At 42.1% G+C, this 20,831-nt stretch overlaps 1 protein-coding gene across 2 annotated transcripts in view; it reads left to right on the forward strand.

The window, feature by feature from the left end:
* The window catches only part of DMGDH (dimethylglycine dehydrogenase), a 458,426-nt gene that overhangs the window by 319,288 nt on the left and 118,307 nt on the right, over positions 1–20,831 (forward strand). For both annotated transcript variants that reach the window (XM_069223303.1, XM_069223293.1), the window contains exon 13: positions 17,290–17,447. In XM_069223303.1, the coding sequence (XP_069079404.1) occupies positions 17,290–17,447 (158 nt within the window). The remainder of the gene's footprint in view (positions 1–17,289; positions 17,448–20,831) is intronic.

Here is a 20,831-nt window from a genome sequence, read left to right on the forward strand (position 1 = left end):
TAAATTAATAAGAAAAACATTGAGCTCGTGGGATATATAGTATGTCTCTATGATGACCAATAGACTAGTTCCATAGCCCTCCTGAACTCACATATTTGAGGGTGCGCTCCTATGTGATAATGATCAAAAAAAGAGGTTTGGTAAAAACAAAAAAAAACAAAAAATAGCACCAAGTCTGTAAACAAAATGATCCAGCTCAAAGTTTCATTGCTATGTGAAATACAATCGCACATGTGCTTATTTCACACTACCTAGGATCGGACTCCTGATGCACTCCATTCTTGAATTGAAGTAAGCAGCAGCCCCCACACACTAGAAGAGAGAGGAGTTTTAACATCTGCCACATCTATAGGTCACAGCTTACCAAACAGCTCAGCTGTCTGGTTTGCTAAAGACATCTTGAGGACATTGAGAAAGCTGACCTAGGTATGCATGTAATTGAGTTTGTGGTTTGTAACTCACATTTTATTGCTTTCCATTTGCTGGCTTTATTTGTTTTAGGCTTTCCGGCTTGAGTTTGTACCTCCCCTTGGCCAAACCTTATTTAATGTATTCTCCTGAGTGCTCCATTCCTTTCTGTAAACAGGCCTGTAAATCTTGTTCTTATCATCACATTTGCTGTGCATTCAAAGACCAAGGTCAAATGTCAGGCACTGTCTTCCGAGGGTGCTTATTTACTGTTCTTTCTCTGACTACAAAGTGATTTGTGTGACAATCTTGCTGAATACTGGGGGTAGGAAAGAAGTTTTTTGTAGCACACAACAACATTTAAGTGAACTGTGTAACTATTTCAGACGATATCAGAATTAGGAATACAAATTAAGCACATTTTTGTTATTTCTGAGGTGTGTTGGAAACAAACACTTTAAAATGATCAAAACAAATCATTACAATAGGTGATGCAGTTTCCACACATTATCATCTGTGCGGTGTATAGTTTTGTTAGTAAAACTGTTTGTCTGTGCAAATATAATGGTCATTTCAGTTGAAAATGTGTTGTCTGTAATGGCAGTGTGCTCCCACACCATTAATACTCCACTCTATGCCACTCCACTCTACTTTGCACGACTCTTCTCTAAACCAACTCTACACCAACTCTACTCTACACCACTCCATGTCACTGCACTCTGCACCACTCCACTGCACACCACTTCATTTTACGCCACTTCACGCAATGCCTCTATTCTGTGTACCACTCTGCTATATGCCATTGTACTCTACGCCACTGCACTCAACACCACTCTAGTCTAGGCCCCACCAACCTACTCTCAGCAACTCCACTTTACCCACTGTACTTTACACCACTCTGCAACACTGTACTCTACATCGCTGCACTTTATGCCAATACACTGTACAACAATGCACTTTACTCTGTAACATTTAACTCTGCCTTTGCAATCTTGCCAAATCACTTTGCACCACTCTAATTTACTCTGCAACACTGCACTTTATGCCACTGTACTCTACACCACTTTATGCCATCACACTTTGCCACTCTACGCAACTAAACTCTACCCTTCATCACTCCACTCTACGCCACTTCACTCTACTCTGAAACAATCTACTCCAGTGCACTCTTGCCACTCTGCGCCACTTAACTCTATGCCACTGCACTCTATGCCACTCTACTCTTAACCACTGCACTCTACATAACAGCACTCTATGCCACTGCACTCCACTCTGCATCACTGTACTCTGCCACTGATCTCAAAGCCACTCTACACCACTGCACTCTGACATTCTACGCCACTGAACTGTATGCCTCTTTACTGTGCAGTACTCCATGCTGCGCCAATGGACTCTGCCTCTGCACTCAATGCCTCTCTGCTCTACACCACTGCCTTCTGCATCACTCAGCTGTATGCCACTCCACTCTGCACCATTCTTACACTCTGCGTCACTGCACTCTACTATGCACTACTCTAATCTATGCCACTGCACTCTACCATACTGCTTTCAATGCCAATGCACTCTAGGCCACTATACTCTGCAACACTATACACTATTGCACTCCATTCTATCCCACTCCAGTGTATGCCACTTTACCTGACTCCACACTATGCCACTCCAGTACACAACAATCTCTGCCACTCCACAGCACTCTACTCCACTCTTCGCCATTCCACTCTACGACACTCCACACCAGTCTCCTCAGCACCACTCATTTTTAGCCATGTTGGACAACAGAAATGCTGGTGTCCAACATGACCAAAACACATTGGCAAAGCCAATAGTTCTTTGCAATGCTTGTTTTAAACATTCTTCTGTTGTTCGCGAAATATCCTTTTATAATCTCTTTCGGTCCTGGATGCAGAGTGAGCGCTCCCAGAGAGAGTCTCTATACAGAAAAGAGAAGGCTTTGCCCAAGGCCTCATTTTTTCTGTATACAATATTGATGTGTTACAGCATCATCCCTGCTTTATTTGGGCCTAGCCCATTTTCACCCATAAAATGTTTGGGTGCAGGAAGAAGCAATGCTCCATGGCTGTATGCTGCCTAAAGGCAACATAGGTTGCTGGAGACTGCTTTTCCAGAAGATGGTGGGCCTGTTCATCCCCTTTGCTTGACAGTCACTCGATGTGCAGCAAAGGAGAGGGGGGGGGGGAGCACAGGCAGCTGGCCCCCACGCCTTGAGGAGGTCCATTAAGCATATGCTGTCTGTTTTGTAGAGGTACCTCACTATCAGCTGTCTGCCACTCCTACATGAGCACCCTGCTTTGGAGGACTCTATTTACTTTGGGAGAAAGGGGCTTCCTAACGAAGGCCAATCCCGCATCACTTCACCCGCTGTTGACCCTTCTTACCACTAGGGGAGCACTGCCTTTCACCATTCTGCTACCATGACTTAGAAAGCCTTACACTGGCCAAATGATAAAAAGGGTGAGAGGCAGGAGTGGCTCGCGGGGCGTGGAAGGGGTAGGGTGGTGCACAGGGGATGGGGAGGTAATAAACATTAAAATAAATGTAATTTAAAAAAAAACAACACTTACCTCGCTCAGCGCTGCTCCTCTCTTCCGTCGTTCCCAGCCTGCTCTGCAGCCAATCGTGACGCAGCTCAAAGCATCTTCGGGGAGTGCTGTGGCCACGCCCCTTTAAAAAAAAAAAAGGATAATAACGTTTATTATCCTTTTCTTTTAAAAGTTTTGCAGCTGCCTCTGCTGGCGGGGGGAGTGATGCTCTTCCACCCTAATAGAGGAGCCGCCCCTGGTGAGAGGGTTCTTTCCATCAGCGCCTCAGGCTCATGGTTTCAGAGTTGGAGACTTGCCTCGCAGGCCGCCCCAGTCCTCGTACCTCAGCCTGTGTGGCCTGCACTTCCTCAAGCTGCCTCACTTTAAAAGCGAGAAATATTGGCCAAAATTACAGCTCGGCTTCCCCTTCAGGTGCAATGTCAGAGTATTGAATTGATCGAGCCTTTACATGCCAACAAAAACAGGATTGTGCAGGATGACTAGGCGTGGGTCAGGGACACACTAAAAATGTGACGACCATCTTGGTTGCTCTGATCGCTCCTCCCTGTTAACATTCATTTTAAGACTTAAACAGTAGCACATAGGGTAGCCTGTCAAACTATAGCCAAGGAGGTGGAGAGGCTCTTAGCTCCACTTTGACAAAGGTTTCTAGGTTTTAGCTTTTCTGTGTCGTGTCATGTGAGAAGGAATCCTCGAGAGCTCTGCCCAAAACAAATTGTTTTGACTAATTAAACGTTTTTTTTTTTTTCTTTTTCGGCACAATACTCCTTACTGGAATTTTTTTTAATTCCTTTAGCAGGAGGAAGCACTGCTTTGCCTTGTTTTGATGTCTTCCACAAGCAGAATTAACATTTACCAATATTAAGAAATCGTATTTCACATGCAGGAGACAATCTTATGGCTCTAGTGGTGTCAGTTCTTACGAGAATGTTTGTCCCTACAGAGAATGTGGTGGATTTGGTTCCTCGCCATCCCAAAACACCAGCAACAGACTGAGCAAACCGTCTACCTAGAAGAGAAGGAACGCTTCTAAGAGGAGATGATCAGTCAACAAGACCATGATTCTTTGAGTGCCCCATAGGCAGGGGTAGTGAGTCATCATTTACTGATATGGTCTCAGATAACGGTGCATAAATACAGTATGGAAATAATACAATCTGGGCACCTCCTTAAGTTTTACGTGGAGCCCATGACGAAAGCCGTCAAAAGGGATAATAACTAGCACCTGTTTCAGCTGCAACAGGAAGTCTGAAAAGATTTGTCAGAAAAGTCACTAGAAGGGCGACTGATTTCATTCTCAGCTTTTTCTTGTCCGAAAGTAGTCCGGTGAATGGAGACCAATTTTAGACCTCCAATCCTGAACAATTACTTACGAAACGAAAGCTTCAGAATGTTCATGATGTAAGACATTTTCCCGTCCTGTCCAATGGTTATTATTTGGTATCCATAGAACTCCGCAACCCTTATTCCCCTATTCTTATCCACCCAAACACAGTGAGTACGAAATGTTTATATTTTTGTTCAACATTAACAAAGTGCAGAATGTATTTTCTTACTTGAGTACACGTGTGTACTGATATAGTGCTTTTGTTTTTTTTAAATAATTCTCTGATGTGAGAAATGTGGTTTTCTAATATGTATTAACTGCGCCTAAATTTGGGCCTAGACGACATATTTTCCAAGAAGGAAGTCACCCTGTTATGCTCCTTTCCCCTTGTCCAGGTTTCTCCCCGCAAATTATGCAGTACGCAGTCAAGCTGAGATGTACTAGTTAATGTCCACTATCTTTGTTTATTTTTCTCTCAATTAACTTTTCCCCAACTCAGTCACAACCTGCAGCTTTCATTCCAAGTTCCTTCCGCTCGTTTACGGTGCCCTAGTCATTCAAATAACACTTTAATGCTTCCAGCTGTTCGAACATCTCTGGACAACATTAGCATAGAAGGCGCTGAATAATTATTCATGTAGTAGGATAGGGCTTAGGTGTGAGCCAGAAGATGTTCCTCTTCTACTAGGTACGCTGCCTGATATTTTCCTGATTTCAAATTTTAATTGATCTAAAAATCAGTTATTGAGCGGGACAATTTACTTAATACATTTTATTTCTGATGTTGATGCATTGGGACGTACCTTAGTGCAGGGTAACATTGCCTCGTGAAATTGAGGTTTGACACAGTCTGATCCAGTTAATGTGGGCATTCTGGTTGCAAAAAAATGTTGGATGTTTAAAATTTCGGGATATTCTCTGCAGACACAAATGTTGGGGTGTCTAAACGTTTGGGGTATTCCACGCCCCCACAGTCAACAATCAACACTACCATTTTATGGTGCTTCTGTTAGGCTTAAAATGTATGCCATAGATTTTCACAAAATGTTTGACCCCCGTTGTAGCTCATCTTTGATGTTCAGGTCCACATCTATTTCTTCCTTGACTGATGGCTGTTAGAGCACCAAAGAAGTATAGCAGCCGCATCAGTGCCTGTTAAAGAATTCAAGATCTCAATTTGAACACAACCAAATCATTCCTATCTCCAAAAATATCTGATTTTTCTCAGAGCTCAGACCCCTGCACCTTCATCCTCTGTTGAGAAAATAAGAAACTGTATCTCCCTAATGCAGGATGATCAAAATATTAACAGTAATAAAGATCTTATTTGGTGGCAAAGTGAAGAAAATCTGTGCAGAGGCAAGATTCCTTTTCCACGATAATCATACTTGTTCCTGACAGTGGACGCCTCATTAGAAAACCTGGGCACTTACTTTTAAAATATGGTTGTAAGTGCTCATTAGATTTGAGAAGTCACAACTCCACCTAAACATTTTGGAATTCAGAGCAGTTGGGCTGGTGTTCAAGACATTCCGGCCAAGAATAAAAGGATAACACATTAAAAGACAAAAGACAGTATAACTTTGCTATTTTGTATTTGGAAGAAGAGTGGTACAGACTCACCTCTTCTGTCTGAGGAACTGCAACAGCTGTTACACTGAACAAATAGACACAAGTGGAGCATGTTCCAAGGCCACTGAGCGATCTAGCATGTACACTTAGCAACAAAAAGCAGCATGTCAAAAATTAAAACTGGACAACAAGCAACTGGACTTTGGAGACTTGGATATTACTCAAGACCACAGAGCGTTCTTGAAGGCAACAAAGACACATTCAGATTTGTGAGTTTATCCCTTTAAATGGAATAGGGTTTGCTTGAGGTCTGCCACACAAGATCTGGACCTATGGTCGACTGCTGTTTCTGTTCTACTTGGCATGCTTTGGTCTACAATACTCTTCTATCAAAATCCATTTAAAAGCAGTTTCTAGGTCAAAATAAAAACCTCATTCACAGCCCCTATTTTCTCATCAACTTATTAAAGGGCCTTTCCAAGACTTATCTGATTATCTCAAAGGCAGACCCCAGTGAGGCGCTTAAATATAGTTCTAAGCTCTTTAATAAAAGACCATTTAAAATCCATTGACAGGGCATCCATCATTGTACCATTAGGCTGCATAAGTACATACCTGATTCCCCATGAAGGAATTAAGCAATCGAATGGTATCCATGTCATCTATTGGATGTTGCCAGTTCCGGACATCAATCTACCCAGGAGGTACATTCCCATTAAAATGTTTCAAACAATGAGTACACCCTTTCTCCATTCAGCACCTCTCATGGAAAGTACCCTCTTGGTTGCGGTTATGGCCGAGATGAGAACTGAAAGCCTTTATAATAAAGGAACTATGCCATAAGATCCACTAAGATAATGTGACGCTGTATACTAACCTTCACTTCATGCTAAGATGTATGTTCTCTTTCCACTTAAGCCAGCAAGCAGATCTACCTACCTTTATTCCTAATTGCTACTAATAATCAGTGAAAGCGACCCACTTTTTGCCTTGGAACTGCTTGCACAAATTCTACTTGGGCAAGATGAGACATTTGTGAACTGTACCAGCAATATATTTTATATGCAGACCTTTCTAAAGATCAGATATGTGAGGTACTCTCTCTTCAAATTCTACCCTATATTAGGTGATAATGTCTCTCTGGGGCTCATAGTCTCTTTCCATTGACTGTCATCCACAATGACTGTCTGCCTCCCATTGCACACAATGCTTTATGAGTTTATCTGCTCTGTGTGTGACCATCTTTCTGTATATCCATAGAATCTGTGTGGTCTCTGTCCATTCAATCAACAATCTGTTCTTCTGTGAGCCGGACTCTGGAATGTTTATTCATTCCTTAATATCCTATGCCAAAGCAACTCTCCACTGCCAGTCCCTTAGAATGAATGCTTGTTCGGGTCAAACTATTACTGTAGCTGGGAAATGACTTAATGCTTCCATGTTACCAATGTTTTAAACTTGGAAATGCCAACATTGTCCCCACATTGAAACTCCTTTTAGTGCAAAATTGCAGCTTGCTGGTTGCCTAGCCCCAACTTTTCTTCCGTCAAATTTCAATAAAAGTTGTCATCTTTAAATGTTCTAACAATTGACTGTAAATGCGTTCTATTCTATTGTTGCAGGTGTTTTGAATTATAGAACCCCAATTATTTAAAGTTCTGTCTATAGTCTATTTCGATACTGTCCCAAATGTCACTCAGTATTCCCTTTCATGTGAAATAACATTGCTTTATCCAAATGTTTTCCCTAACTGGCATACTTCTCAAAGACATCTATATTCCTCAAAATGTAGCACCAGTATTTGCAAGATCTCTCATGTACACAATTAATTCTTTCCATACATTTATACACATTACTCACTCCCTGGCGTCATCTAAGTCAGACCATGTGTGCATTGCACCAAATCCACTCTGCAATAAGTTCCAGAGTTCCAGCAAAAGGTAGTGGTGACTGGGCACAGTCAGTACTTATTTTGAGCCTATTGTAGCAGGTAGATCCCACCTGCACTCATTTTTGGGAACCAACAATTATTTTTCCATATCAAACTTTGACCTAGAACAAGAAAGAGACAGGCATTTGCAATGCAATAGGTCTCTCATTTGCTTGATATAGAACTATTGACGCTGTAAATGCATAACATGACTTTTCTTGCCACATAAATTGGTCAACCCTGCCACATAATTTGGTCCTCTCTGCCACATAAATCCAGTGGCCCTACATTTAACTAATGCACTTCCATCTACCGTCTTCCTCTATCAGCAGCAAAAAATGAAAATATTTCCATTATTTATTATATTATTATTTTGGGAATGGTTCACGCAAACAAGTACATGGATTGCTTTTATCAAGCTAAACATCCCCCATGAAATTCAGCAGAGACCATCAAGCACGATCTAATGCACGTTTTTGTGTGTTTTTTTTTCAGTGGCACACGAAAACAAGCAGTACATGAATTGCTTTTATCAGGCTAAACATCCACCACGAAATTTACAGGCCATGGACACAGATAGTGCATTTTACTAGGGACTTACAAGTAAATTAAATATGCCAACTGGGCATATGCAAATGTTACCATGTTTTAGAGAAAGCACAAGGACTTTAGCACTGGTTAACAGTGGTAAAGTAGGCAGAATCCTTATGCCAGCAAAAGCAAAGTCAGCAGAAACAGGAGGTCTAAAGGATAAAGGTTAGGGGGACCCTACGCCAAGGATGCCAGGTCTAACAGTTGTCACACTTCATAGCTCAAAAAAGTATTTTCTGAGTATACATGACTCGTCTGGTTGAATCCTGATTTGCTAGTTTTTATAGAATAAAACACTGTGTGCCTTTGTACCCATTTACCAACAGAAGAGGGCTTCTTGCTCATGGTTCACGCTCTCAAGAACCATTGGCCACATGTAGTTCTTACTCCTTGACAATATACAGCTCTTTGCCTGCTTGATTTGCATGGTGTCTCAGCATCAAGTTTTCAAAAAGCACCAAGATCAAGTCTCCATGATATTTTTCATCTGGACTTTTCCTCGACTGCCTCCAGCGATAACCTTACTCAGTTAGGTAAGATAGTCTTTGCTTTATTACCTTCCACTAACTCAGTCTCTCTGATGTAGTGACATGTCAAGAGCTCTTCCTGCTGCCACCTTTCCATGAGCCTTGATAACATGCAAAGAAGTGACATTGAAACAACACCAAGAAGGTCCCTTGAAGTGCAGCTGCTGCTATAACCACAAGGCACACATCTTTACTCCTATAATAAACTGATGAAATGATATAATTTTGAGTAGCACTTAGAAACTAGTGTATTGTTTGAATATGACTTTAAAATGGAAGGAGAACGTCAGCCATTTACCAAAACATGAGGTACTGTTATATTATACTATAAGACATTAATATAAAGTAACTTGGTAAATGACCTGTATTAATGAACTGCCAGATTTATCAAATAAGAGTGTAGATGGATTTATGAGGCAGGTAAGTCAGTAGATCGATAGACAAAAGTAGCAGCGGGTTAGGTGTGTCGCTAGATGATGGATAGAAGGATACACAGGTAGCTAGGAAGGCAGACATCATGGGTAAGTGGGTGGGTAGATGGGACAGCTAAGCTGGTAGATCGAAAGACAGATAAATAGTGGATGGGAGTGAGTGGGTAGATTTTTTGTCCAGAAAGGTCGATAAATAGAGAGCAAGAGAGATAAGTAACTAGAAATTAATATGCTGGATTGGGGTGGGCAGATAGATGGATGGCTAGGAAGGTAGATCGTTAAGGACGTGTGCACAGTGGATGGGTGGATTGATTCGGGGCTGTTAACGTTGACAGATGGGAATGGGAGCAGTTGGTGGATAGACAGGTGGATCGATAGATGGGTGGCTAGGAAGGTCGATATATGAACGCACCGGGAGCGATAGACAGGCTGAAGAGATTGGTTGGATTCATTGGTAGATAAATAAAAATGGGTTAAGACAAATGAGTGCATTAATGGGCAGATGGATAGCTAGATAGGTAGATAAATGGATAGGCAGGATTATCTGATTAAAGCCGCTCACTGCTTTGAATCAGTAACCCTGGTGTCCGGTGCGTGTAAAGCACTTTAATGAAACTGAAGGTTCTTAAACCCATTGCATGTTCAGGTCTATTATGCTTCATTAAAGTTTTCTACATGTGAAAGGCAGGTTAGGATATTTCTAAGCCCTGGCATCCTGTCGCACTGTGACATGCAGGTGCGCACATCCCACTACATATATTCTTATTTGGTAAACTGCTAGTAGCGTTGTAGAATGAACCATTGCTTTTAGAAATGGGGTCTTTGGTTGGCAGTCAGGTTACCCCCTGTCCAAGCAAAGACCCTCACTCTAGTCAGGGTAAAAGAGAATCACCCTCAGCTAACCCTGGCAACCCTCTTGGTAGCTTGGCACGAGCAGCAGGCTTAATTTAAGAGTGCTAGGTATAAAGTATTTGTACCAATACACACAGTAATTCAATGAAAAACACTACAAAATGACACATCACAGGTTTAGAAAAACAGAAAATATTTATCTAAACAAAACAAGACCAAAATGACAAAAATCCACAATACACAAGTCAAGTTATCAATTAAAAAGCAAAAAGAATCTTCATGTAGTTTTAAACACAACGCTAACGCTGTTAGCGTGAAAATGTACCTTGGGTGCGTCAAAAATAGTGTGTCAAAAAGGGCTTGTGATGCGTCGATTTCACTCATGAGCGAGACCTTGTGTCTTTTCTCCTTCAGCTGGGTCGGCGTACGTCATTTCTTCCCCCTGCAGGAAGGTGATGCGTCGATCTGGTGACAACTCTCGAGTCCAGGTAGGCCTAGTGTTGATTTTACACGCCCAGCGGTGTTTGCGTCAGAAATTCAGCCTCACGATGGTTCTAAAACCACACAGCGTGGGTTGCGATCTCACCGGTCTCCGCCAGCGATGCTGTGCGTCGTTTCTCCAACCACAGGCATCAGTCTTCCGCTTGCGTTGCCGGCGAGCGTCGATTTTCAGCCGGGAAGCTGGCGGCGCATCGATTTTTTTTTCAGCCACAGATCGGAGTCGCGTCGATCTTTTACCCACATAGCGGTCCGTGTGTGGATTTCTCACTCTTGGGCTGCCAGCTTCTCTTCTCTGGGCCCCAGGAACTGGATGGGCACTGCTTGGCAGAGTAGGAGTTTCTCCAGAGGCTCCAGGTGCTGGCAGAGAGAAGTCTTTGCTGTCCCTGAGACTTCAAACAACAGGAAGCAAGCTCTAAATCAAGTCCTTGGAGATCTTCACAAGAAGGAAGGCAACACAAAGTCCTTTGTCCTCTAGCACAGGCAGAAGCAGCAACTGCAGGATAGCTCCACAAAGCACAGTCACAGGCAGGGTAGCTCTTCTTCCTCAGCTCTTCTCCAGACAGAGGTTCCTCTTGGCTTCCAGAAGTGTTCTAAAGTCTGTGGTTTTGGGGGCCCTTCTTATACCCATTTTGCCCTTTGAAGTAGGCTTACTTCAAAGAAAAGTCTCTTGTTTGTGAAATCCTGCCTTGGCCAGGCCCCAGACACACACCAGAGGGTTGGAGACTGCATTGTTTGATGGCAGGGACAGCCCTTTCAGGTGTGAGTGATCACTCCTCCCCTCCCTCCTAGCACAGATGGCTCATCAGGAAATGCAGACTAAACCCCAGCTCCCTTTGTGTCACTGACTAGTGAGAGGTGCAACCAGCCCAACTGTCAAACTGACACAGACTGGGAATCCTCAAATAGGCAGAGTCTCAAAAATGGTTTAAGCAAGAAAATGCTCACTTTCTAAAAGGGGCATTTTCAAACACACAATCTTAAAATCAACTTTACTAAAAGATGTATTTTTAAATTGTGAGCTCAGAGACCCCAAACCCCACATGTCTATCCGCTCTCAAAGGGAATGTACACTTTAATCATATTGAAAGGTATCCCCCATGTTAACCTATGAGAAGGGCAGGCTTAGCAATATTTCACTGTCAGGACATATAAAACGCATTACTATATGTCCTACCTTGACCATACACTCCACCCTGCCCTTGGGTCTACCTAGGGCCTACCTTAGGGGTGCCTTACATGTAAGAAAAGGGAAGGTTTAGGCCTGGCAAGTGGGTACACTTGCCAAGTCGAATTTACAGTTAAAAACTGCAGACACTGCAGTGGCAGGTCTGAGACATGATTACAGAGCTACTTAGGTGGGTGGCACAACCAGTGCTGCAGGCCCACTAGTAGCATTTGGTTTACAGGCCCTGGGCACCTCTAGTGCACTGTACTAGGGACTTACTAGTAAATCAAATATGTCAATCATGAATGAACCAATTACCTACACATTTTGTATAAGAGCACTTGCACTTTAGCACTGGTTAGCAGTGGTAAAGTGCCCAGAGTAACAAAAACAGCAAAATCGGAGTCCAGCACACATTAACAACCTGGGAAACAGAGGCAAAAAGTTAAGGGAGACCACGCCAAGGATGAAAAGTCTAACAATTGCCAAGCACCCTGATGCGTGCTCCCATGTCCCTCCACTGAGAACTGCACTCCTGAGCGGTTCACAGACGAGCCCCAATAGCATCCTCTCCAGTCTGCCTTTCGTCCTCCTTTCCTCATAAGCACTGAAGAACAAACTGCTTGTGCCACACACAGTGAGATCACTCGGTTTCAGTCAGGAGTGTGCTGTCCCATGGTTTACTGCTGAAAACAAATCAGTACTGCTTGGATGAGCTTTCTTTAATGCGTTGAGGAGATTTTATAAGTTGTTCCAAGTATCAGACTCCTTACCACCCAGCAAATTTCCTTTCTAGTTTTATTTAAAGAAGATTGTATAATAGGCTATAAAAAATGCGTAACTATTAGAAAAGGAAGTGGAAATATGCCTAACGCTCTCATAAAATAAAGAAAATGGTCATTCTACAGGGAACAGTTGATCTCAGTAGTACTTGTTGATATGAAGTCTGCATTCTCCAATAGTCTGATAAATTCTGGCCAGCTAAAATACTTATGGGACTGTGAATCAAAAGGAACAGCTGCTCCCTGAAAATGATGTTCGATCATCTGCGGCGGCTGGGTGGCTTCCGGAGAGCTGTGGATGTAAAGTCACAGGTGTCTTGCCGCAGCCTCTGCTCTGTAAACTCCAGCCTTCCTGGCCTGGGTGGAATTAAAGGAGGCAGAGGTAGGAGACACAAGGGAACTGACCATAAAAACAAGCGCTCCTCTGGCCTTACTGCCAGCACCCACAACTCAAGCTAATTTACACCACACGCCTCTTCATTACTTTTTTCACCCTGGATTGATTAAGAGTCTTAGTAAAAATACATTTTCATTTACACAAAGAAACGTGTGTTGTAAACTATAGCAATTTTCATTTAAGAAAAACTGGTCTGTGCTGTACTTCTATGTATGAGGAAAGCTTTCATTTATGCTGCCATTTCACCTGCTCAGAAGTGTGCAAGAGTCCACACCCATGCCCATTCCAATGCCAGTGCTGTAGCCTTTGCTGAGATTGCCCCACTGAAATAACTGCAACCCCCCTCAGACGTCTCGATACTGGTGAATTAAAAGAAAACCAGCCTTGCTGGGAAATTCCGGTTCTGTTCCAATAGTAAAGTATAATCTGCTGTGAACTATGTAGCCTGCCAGCTTAAAAACATAAAATACATCCCAAGGAGTTCTGGCGCTCTACCATTATATGTATAGCATCCCTTTCTTTTGAAAAGCGGACATCATATTTAAGCTATTGCAGCATTGCGTGTGGTGTTGTCAATGGCTTAATGAGTATAAAATCCCTGCTCTTATGTCTGAAAATGTTCCTTTGGAATACAAGCTTCGTGCTCGAGAGCTTGAGCGGACTCCTCGGAGGCATGGCTGCGCTGATGTGAATGCTGGGTGTTCCTGAGGGCTGTGGATGTAAAGGCACAGTGCATGTCTCGCTGCAGCCGCTGCTCTGTCGGACTTCCAACGCTCACTGTAAGTTCCATCCCTCATGACCTGGAATTAAAGGAGGCAGAGAGAGGAGACACAAGGGACCTGGCAATGCAAGCATTTGAAATGCAGCGGGTCTCGCATTTGCTCGCGTTAGAGCTATTAGCATTATAAAATACTAACTGGACTTTTCTTGCCACACAAACTGAAAATAAAAAGTAAAACAGTTGACATAAGCAAGCCAATTCACCGTGAGCGTGAAGAAGACGCACACAAAAGGAAAAAAGTTCCCTTTGAGTCAAAGTTATCGGCAAAAGTGCAATTATCCATGGAACCGGGTCGATGGCCAAGGTGGTAACAAAACCGCCCCAAGGGGAGACAAACGTAAAGCAGTTACCAACAGAAAGAAAGGATTTTTGAAAGGCAAGCCCATGAACGAGTGATAGTGATGGGCGTGCAGTGGGCGTGGTTAAAAGCCCAGATACATACTAACACGTCGGAAAATTAGCGCTTGCACGCTGCTATGCTCGACATAAAAAAACAAGCAAGGGAGAAGAACGAATACAGTAAACAGTCAGGGAGAAAGCATGGTTTAAAAGGAACCTGCATGAGTTAGTCAAAGGTCCAGGAGTGTCTGGTGTTGGTTTAACAAGGTATGATGTTGAATCAAGACTATGCAGTCTTGGTTTTCGGCATGGCAACATTCAGTAACACCAGCCAACGCAGTCACAGGCTTCTGAACAAAACATTGGACGCCAGAACTTCTTTCACAAATTAAGCACTGTGCACAGACCTTCCTGGCCCCCCTGCCTGTTGAGAATGATGCAGAAATCCAGCAATTAACAATGCCAATTTACACCGACATCGGGCATTCAGTGAGCATATAGTTGCTTTACTCACCGAAGGAATTTTAATATGAACATATACTCCCTATTCAGATAGTCTGATGCTTTTTCAGTATCCAAAGCCAATATGGGTTGGGACCCGTAATCATTGGTGGCTTTTCAGTAGTATTATGAAGCTTTTGGAGGTTTGATAGTCGACAAGTCTGATACTGATGAGCCAGCATCACTCTCTGAAACTTGTTTGTTAGCTCACTCACCAATATTTTTTTCAATATCCATGAGATTGCCATATAGGACTGGATGTATACTCAATGGCACCACTGTTTCTGTCACCTCTTTTTGATCTCTAGTTAACCAACACCTGTCCAAGATTTTCCTAAATAGACACAACACATGAGGCCCCTCCTCAAGCCTAGAGTACCTAAAGAACTCTTTGAACTACATTTGGTCCAGTGGTTTCCCAATGTTCATTTGCTGTAGGGATTCACAATCTCTTTGAGAGTTAAAGCCACTTCCGAGGCTTCACTTCACTTTATGCTGGTCCTAGTCATCGAATTTAGAACTGTTAACATATTCTCTTTCTTGGGAAGCCAGTGTCCTTTCTAGACACTCTACTACACACTCCTCCCTGATACTTGCTCTGTATTTCAGAAAGCGCAACCCTCTCTTTTGGAATGATGGCTTGTATGTGTCGAAATCGCTGATCCCTACTTAAGCACAGTAAGTCCTTGCTTCAGTTGTGGATGGTTCACCACTTCCCGGTCTATCAAGTACTGTGTATCTGTCTACATTTTATACACCCTTTGCCTTTCTCCTGGCCCTCTGAAGATCAAAGAATGTGCTCTCATATGTTTTGATAATATCCGTGCAACACTAGCTCTGTGAGTCCTAGAAACTACTAAACAGGAAATAATCCAACTGGCAAAATGTTGTGTGAACATATAGGTGTAGGCTGTAGCCTGCAAACATTTCTTCCTCAAAGAGCTTGGCAACCACACTGAAGCAATAGCCTTGGTCACGTGCGTGCTTGCCATCACACCGGCGTTAATTCCTCCAGGTTTATATTTACTCTTTCTGTGATCACTGTGAAGTCTCTTCCCTAGACTACTGTACTACTAGAAGTCTCAAGGTGAAGGAATGTAAACATATTGCTTGCAAAGCGTCCCTGAGATCATATTATACCGTCCCTGATCACTCCTATATATTTGTGTTATTAACAACAGAATGTGCTTCTCAAGCAGAACTTCCCCCCAGGATCCAGCTTCGAGCCTTGTGTGTACCACTGTTATCTGTAATGTTCTTCTCAGAAAATGATCCTTATTATCCTACAAGTGTTTCTTATGGTGACATTAGATCTTGTCTCGCACATTAGACTTCATTAAACACAGCTTCTGAATATATGTCTTCTTGTGCAGTGTATTCACATTACACTACATCAAAACGAAGTGATATGTTTTATTTTTATTTGTTTCCATCTACAAGTCAAATCATATCCATGTTTCCACAGATGTACTTTTTGCAGTACTAAACTAGAAGAGTCCTTCTACCTACCGTCCACTCCCCATCATGGAGCTTCACTCTCCCCCCAAAAATGCTTATAGTGCCTGATGTCTTTCTCAATCCCCTACTTTCTCTAACATGTACCTACCTCAATGTTTCCCTTCGATTCTAGATTTAGATTAAACACCCAGTGATTATTTTCAGCACAACATTGTTGCTAAGAATGTTTCGTTTGAGACTTGAAGTGCACTGAAACCATCCCATAATTAGGGGAACATAACAAATTAAACTATCCCAAGCCATGGAAACAAAAACAATTATGACCATCCTCAAAGTCTCAATCACTTTGATAGCGATATTGAAGGGAGACGGGGGTCATATTGAATCTGCAGAGATTTGGTTGAATTAACCTTGGTATTGTAGGCAGTGATTTACGTTTTGCTGTGTCACCTTCTCTGACTTTAACATCATAACTTGTGCAACATAGAAATAGACCAGAGGTGGGCCTCTACGTTTATGTGTTATGTAATAGCAAGCATGGAGCTGGAGACCGCTTTGAAATAAACAAGTATGTTGAGAACACCTGTACTAATGCTGTAAATCAGCCGTCTGTCTCGAAATCTAGAAAGATCAATTCTTCAATGTACACATTTTAAAAGGTGATGAGCATTATTTTGAGTGATATTGGTTTAACCAGGATGTGGGGGATGCAGTTCTGTCTCTGTTTGGTATCTTGCAAAATAATCACGGATTAGAGCTAATTGTGAAACCATTCCGAAAACATTTACAATTCAGTATACAAACTTTGCGCAAACTTCAAAGTCAAAATTGTAATTTTCCACAGTTTTATTGAAGTCTGCCTGCAAATTTACTAGCATGTTTGAACCCAGATGAGATTTGTTTGTTCTCCTTGTCAAAGACCTATGGTAAGCAGAATTCTATCAGAAACAGAAGTTTATTATATATCATGATGTATTATTAGCAACAAAGTATGAACAATTATGTAAATTAGGGAAGAGTGTTTCAAATGTCAAATATTAAGGTGAGGTATGTAAAGTTCCTAGTACGAAGAGTAGCTGTTAATGTTTCAAAATAAATTAATCTCACTTTCTGTAGATTTGTGAATTTACGTTTCTGAGTATCTTTTTTTTTTTTTTTGACACTAGGTGAGTTGGGATGGGAGCTCTACCACAGGCGCCAAGATAGTGCAGCTCTATACAGTGCCATCATGGAAGCTGGTAAGGAAGAAGAAATTGACAACTTTGGCACCTATGCTATGAATGCCCTGAGGCTTGAAAAGGCTTTTCGGGGCTGGGGAGCAGAGGTAAGAAATCCTTCAGTATTCTTTGACACAGCTTGACCAAATGTGATCCAAACATTGACAGCAGGAAAGTAACGTGTGTATGCATTCACGTTCCAAAACAAAAACTTTCTATGTCACTGTCAAAACAATAGCTCAAATTTGTGTTTAAATACGTCCATCGGTCCAGTATATCTTTTACTTGTGACTCTCTTCCTTTCTCGGTCTCCTGCCTTTTCACTTTCTTCTCCACTAGTGTGTTCTCATTCATTCCATTCTTTTTCTTTTTGAATCAGTGGAATTACATCAACCCTTCCACTCTTTGTACCTTTCTCTGGCCAATTATCTCCTTTCAACGTCCTTCTCATCAACAACCTTCTCAATATCGAGTCTTCACTTGCCTTTGGACCTTTTTCTTCCGACGTTCCCACAACTGCTTCAGGAAGAGTATAATCCACTTGGGCAGGACTATCCTCAATTCCTTTCCCAATGGGGTCTGTCCTTTCTTCGGTTTGATATGTCAAACCACCAGCTTCTGAGGTCACCCTCCTCTGAGCAGATCTTTCTTCTGGTGATTCTTGTGTTTCACCCTCATTCAAGGACACCCTCCTCAGATCAAAATCAGTCTCATCTCTTTCTTCATGGACTGATTCTACTTTTGCAGCTTGCTCAACTTCTTCACTACTCTGCTCTTTTTCATCTGTTACAGGAGTAGGCACATCTGTCATTTTTGACATTTTGCTCACGTTCTTTCTCTTTGTTCCCAATGTCCTCAACTGTTGGTAATTTCAACAGTTCCTCTTCTCTTTCTGTTGGATCATGCACTTTTCTCGTATGGCTTGCATGCACCCAATTTGGCAAACCAGCACACTTCACGGCTGTCATCGTAGTGAGCACAATCCGATAAGGTCCCACCATGGCTCAAGGCAAGACTTTCTTACATGCTTCTGTATAAACACCCATGTCTCCAGCTCTCAAACTGTGACCTTGACCTTGCTTTTGTTGTACTGTTGCAACTTCCACCTGATGAGAAAAAGACTGAACCACGTCAGCCACGCTTTTGCAGTAATCTAGCACCATATCATCTGTAATATTCACAAGTGCATTTGCAGGTATTGCTGGCAATCTCATTGCTCTCCCCATCAAAATCTCATGTGGAGACAACCCAGTCTTCTTATCAGGAGTGCTTCTCACTGACATTAGGACTTGTGATAAAGCATCTGACCATTTTAAATTTGTCGATGCACACACTTTGGCCAATCGTGATTTTAATGTTCCATTTGTCTGCTCTACAAGACCTGAAGCTTCTGGGCGATAGTTACATCTGCTGGATGTTTAATCAGGAAAATCAGGAAAAAGCAACTTTATCACCGCAGTATTGAAGTGTGTTCCCCTATCTGATTCAATTGAAACCAGAAAAACAAAACGTGCAATTCGTTCTTGCAATAGTAATTTAGCCACTTTAAGACTATCGTTTCTCCTTGTTGGGTATGCCTCAATCCAGTGACTGAAAATGCACACAATCACCAACACGTATTTCAAACCAGCACATGCAGGCATTTCAATGAAATCCATTTGCATTCTACTGAATGGACCTCCTGCCATACCTATATGTCCCATGTTGACAATTGTTCCTTTGCCGACATTCATCTGCTGGCAAATTATGCACCTATGGCAAACCAGCTCCGCCACTTGTCTGAATTTTGGATTGTACCAGAACTGTTTAAAACTCCTGATCACGCATCTCTTCCTATGTGCGTTTGACCATGGTAGTATCTAGCCATTTGCTGCAACAATCTGTTTGGCAAGACTACTTTTCCCTCTACTGTTACCCAAATTTCATCTTCTCTTTGTATGCAACGATGTTTTATCCAATCCCTACGCTCCTCTTCTGGAACATTTTTCTGTATGGCTTTCAGCTCATCTAAGGTCTCAATTATTTGCATAGTAAAATTTGCATACGTCTCATCATTTTCAGACATTAATTCCCAAGTTCCTTTGAATGAAATCCCATTCAGAACACACGATTTTGCAACCTGGTCTGCATAAGCATTTCCCAATGTTCCATAATCCCGTCCCCTCTCATATGCACTGCATTTGACCACGGCAACTTTATCAGGTTTCTGTACAGCTTATAACAAATCATGTATTATTTCCCCATTTCTCACAGGTGAACCTGAAGAAGTCAGGAACCCTCTTTGTGACCAGATTTGCCCAAAATCATGTACAATACCAAATCCATATTGACATGCTCTAGTAAGAGCCACCAATTCTGCGACTTGTGCAGAGATTACTCCTTTAAGCCAAGAAGCTTCTAATATGCCAGTAACTGTACACACTGCATATCCTGCTCGTAAGGCACCCCTATTGTCTCTTAAGCAAGAACCATTGACAAAGAGAATTTGATCATTGTCTTCCAAACAAGTGTATTTAATGTCGTCTCTTAGTTTGGTGCATAGTTCTTTTACCTCCAAACAATCATGTTCAACATCGTTTATCTTATTTAGATCTTCACCCTCATTTGGTAATAATGCTGCCGGGTTAATCACTATGCACCTTTTGATTGTTACATTTGGTGCTCCAAAAATCACTGTCTCATATTGTGTCAGTCTTGCATTTGTCAGATATTGTGTCTTTGACCTACTCAATAGAATTTCTATTGAATGATGTACCATCACGGTCAGAGGATAACCCATCACAATGTTTTCACTTTGAGTTATACTTTGCTCAACGGCTGCAACCGCTCTTAGGCATCCGGGTAAGGCTGCTGCCACATTATCAAAGGTAGCTGAAAAATATGCTATTGGACGATTGACACCACAATGTGTTTGTGCTAAAACAGACAAAGAACATCCATCTCTCGCATGACAAAACAATAAGAAAGGGTTTGTGTAATCAGGCATACCTAAAGCTGGTGCTTGACACAAACTCCCTCTCAGTTCAGTAAATGCTCTCATGCATTCCTCATCCATCATTATGGGATCTGAAACATCCTTATGTGTCAATCTTTGCAGTGGCTTTGAAATGGCTGAAAAGTTTGGAATCCACTGGTGACAATATCCTACCATTCCCAAAAACATCCTCAACTCTTTTTGTGAACTTGGTAGTTTCAATTTCATTATTGCCGCTACTCTTTCTCTTGAAATTCTCCTCGACCCTTTCTCGATCAAATGTCCCAAATATTTCACCTCTTGCTAACAGTACTGCAACTTAGCAGGAGATACTTTGACCGTTGTCTCCCAGAAAATCCAACAATGCAATCGTATCTTCTCTACAACCTTCCTTTGTTTTTGATGCAATCAACAAATCATCAATGTACTGTACTAAGGTCAATTGGTAAGGAATTACCAATGACTCCAAGTTATTTTTTAAAATCTGATTGAAAATCGATGGTGATTCTGAAACCCC

The sequence above is a fragment of the Pleurodeles waltl genome, chromosome 1_1 (genome assembly GCF_031143425.1).
Source record: "Pleurodeles waltl isolate 20211129_DDA chromosome 1_1, aPleWal1.hap1.20221129, whole genome shotgun sequence".
Taxonomy (NCBI): domain Eukaryota; kingdom Metazoa; phylum Chordata; class Amphibia; order Caudata; family Salamandridae; genus Pleurodeles; species Pleurodeles waltl.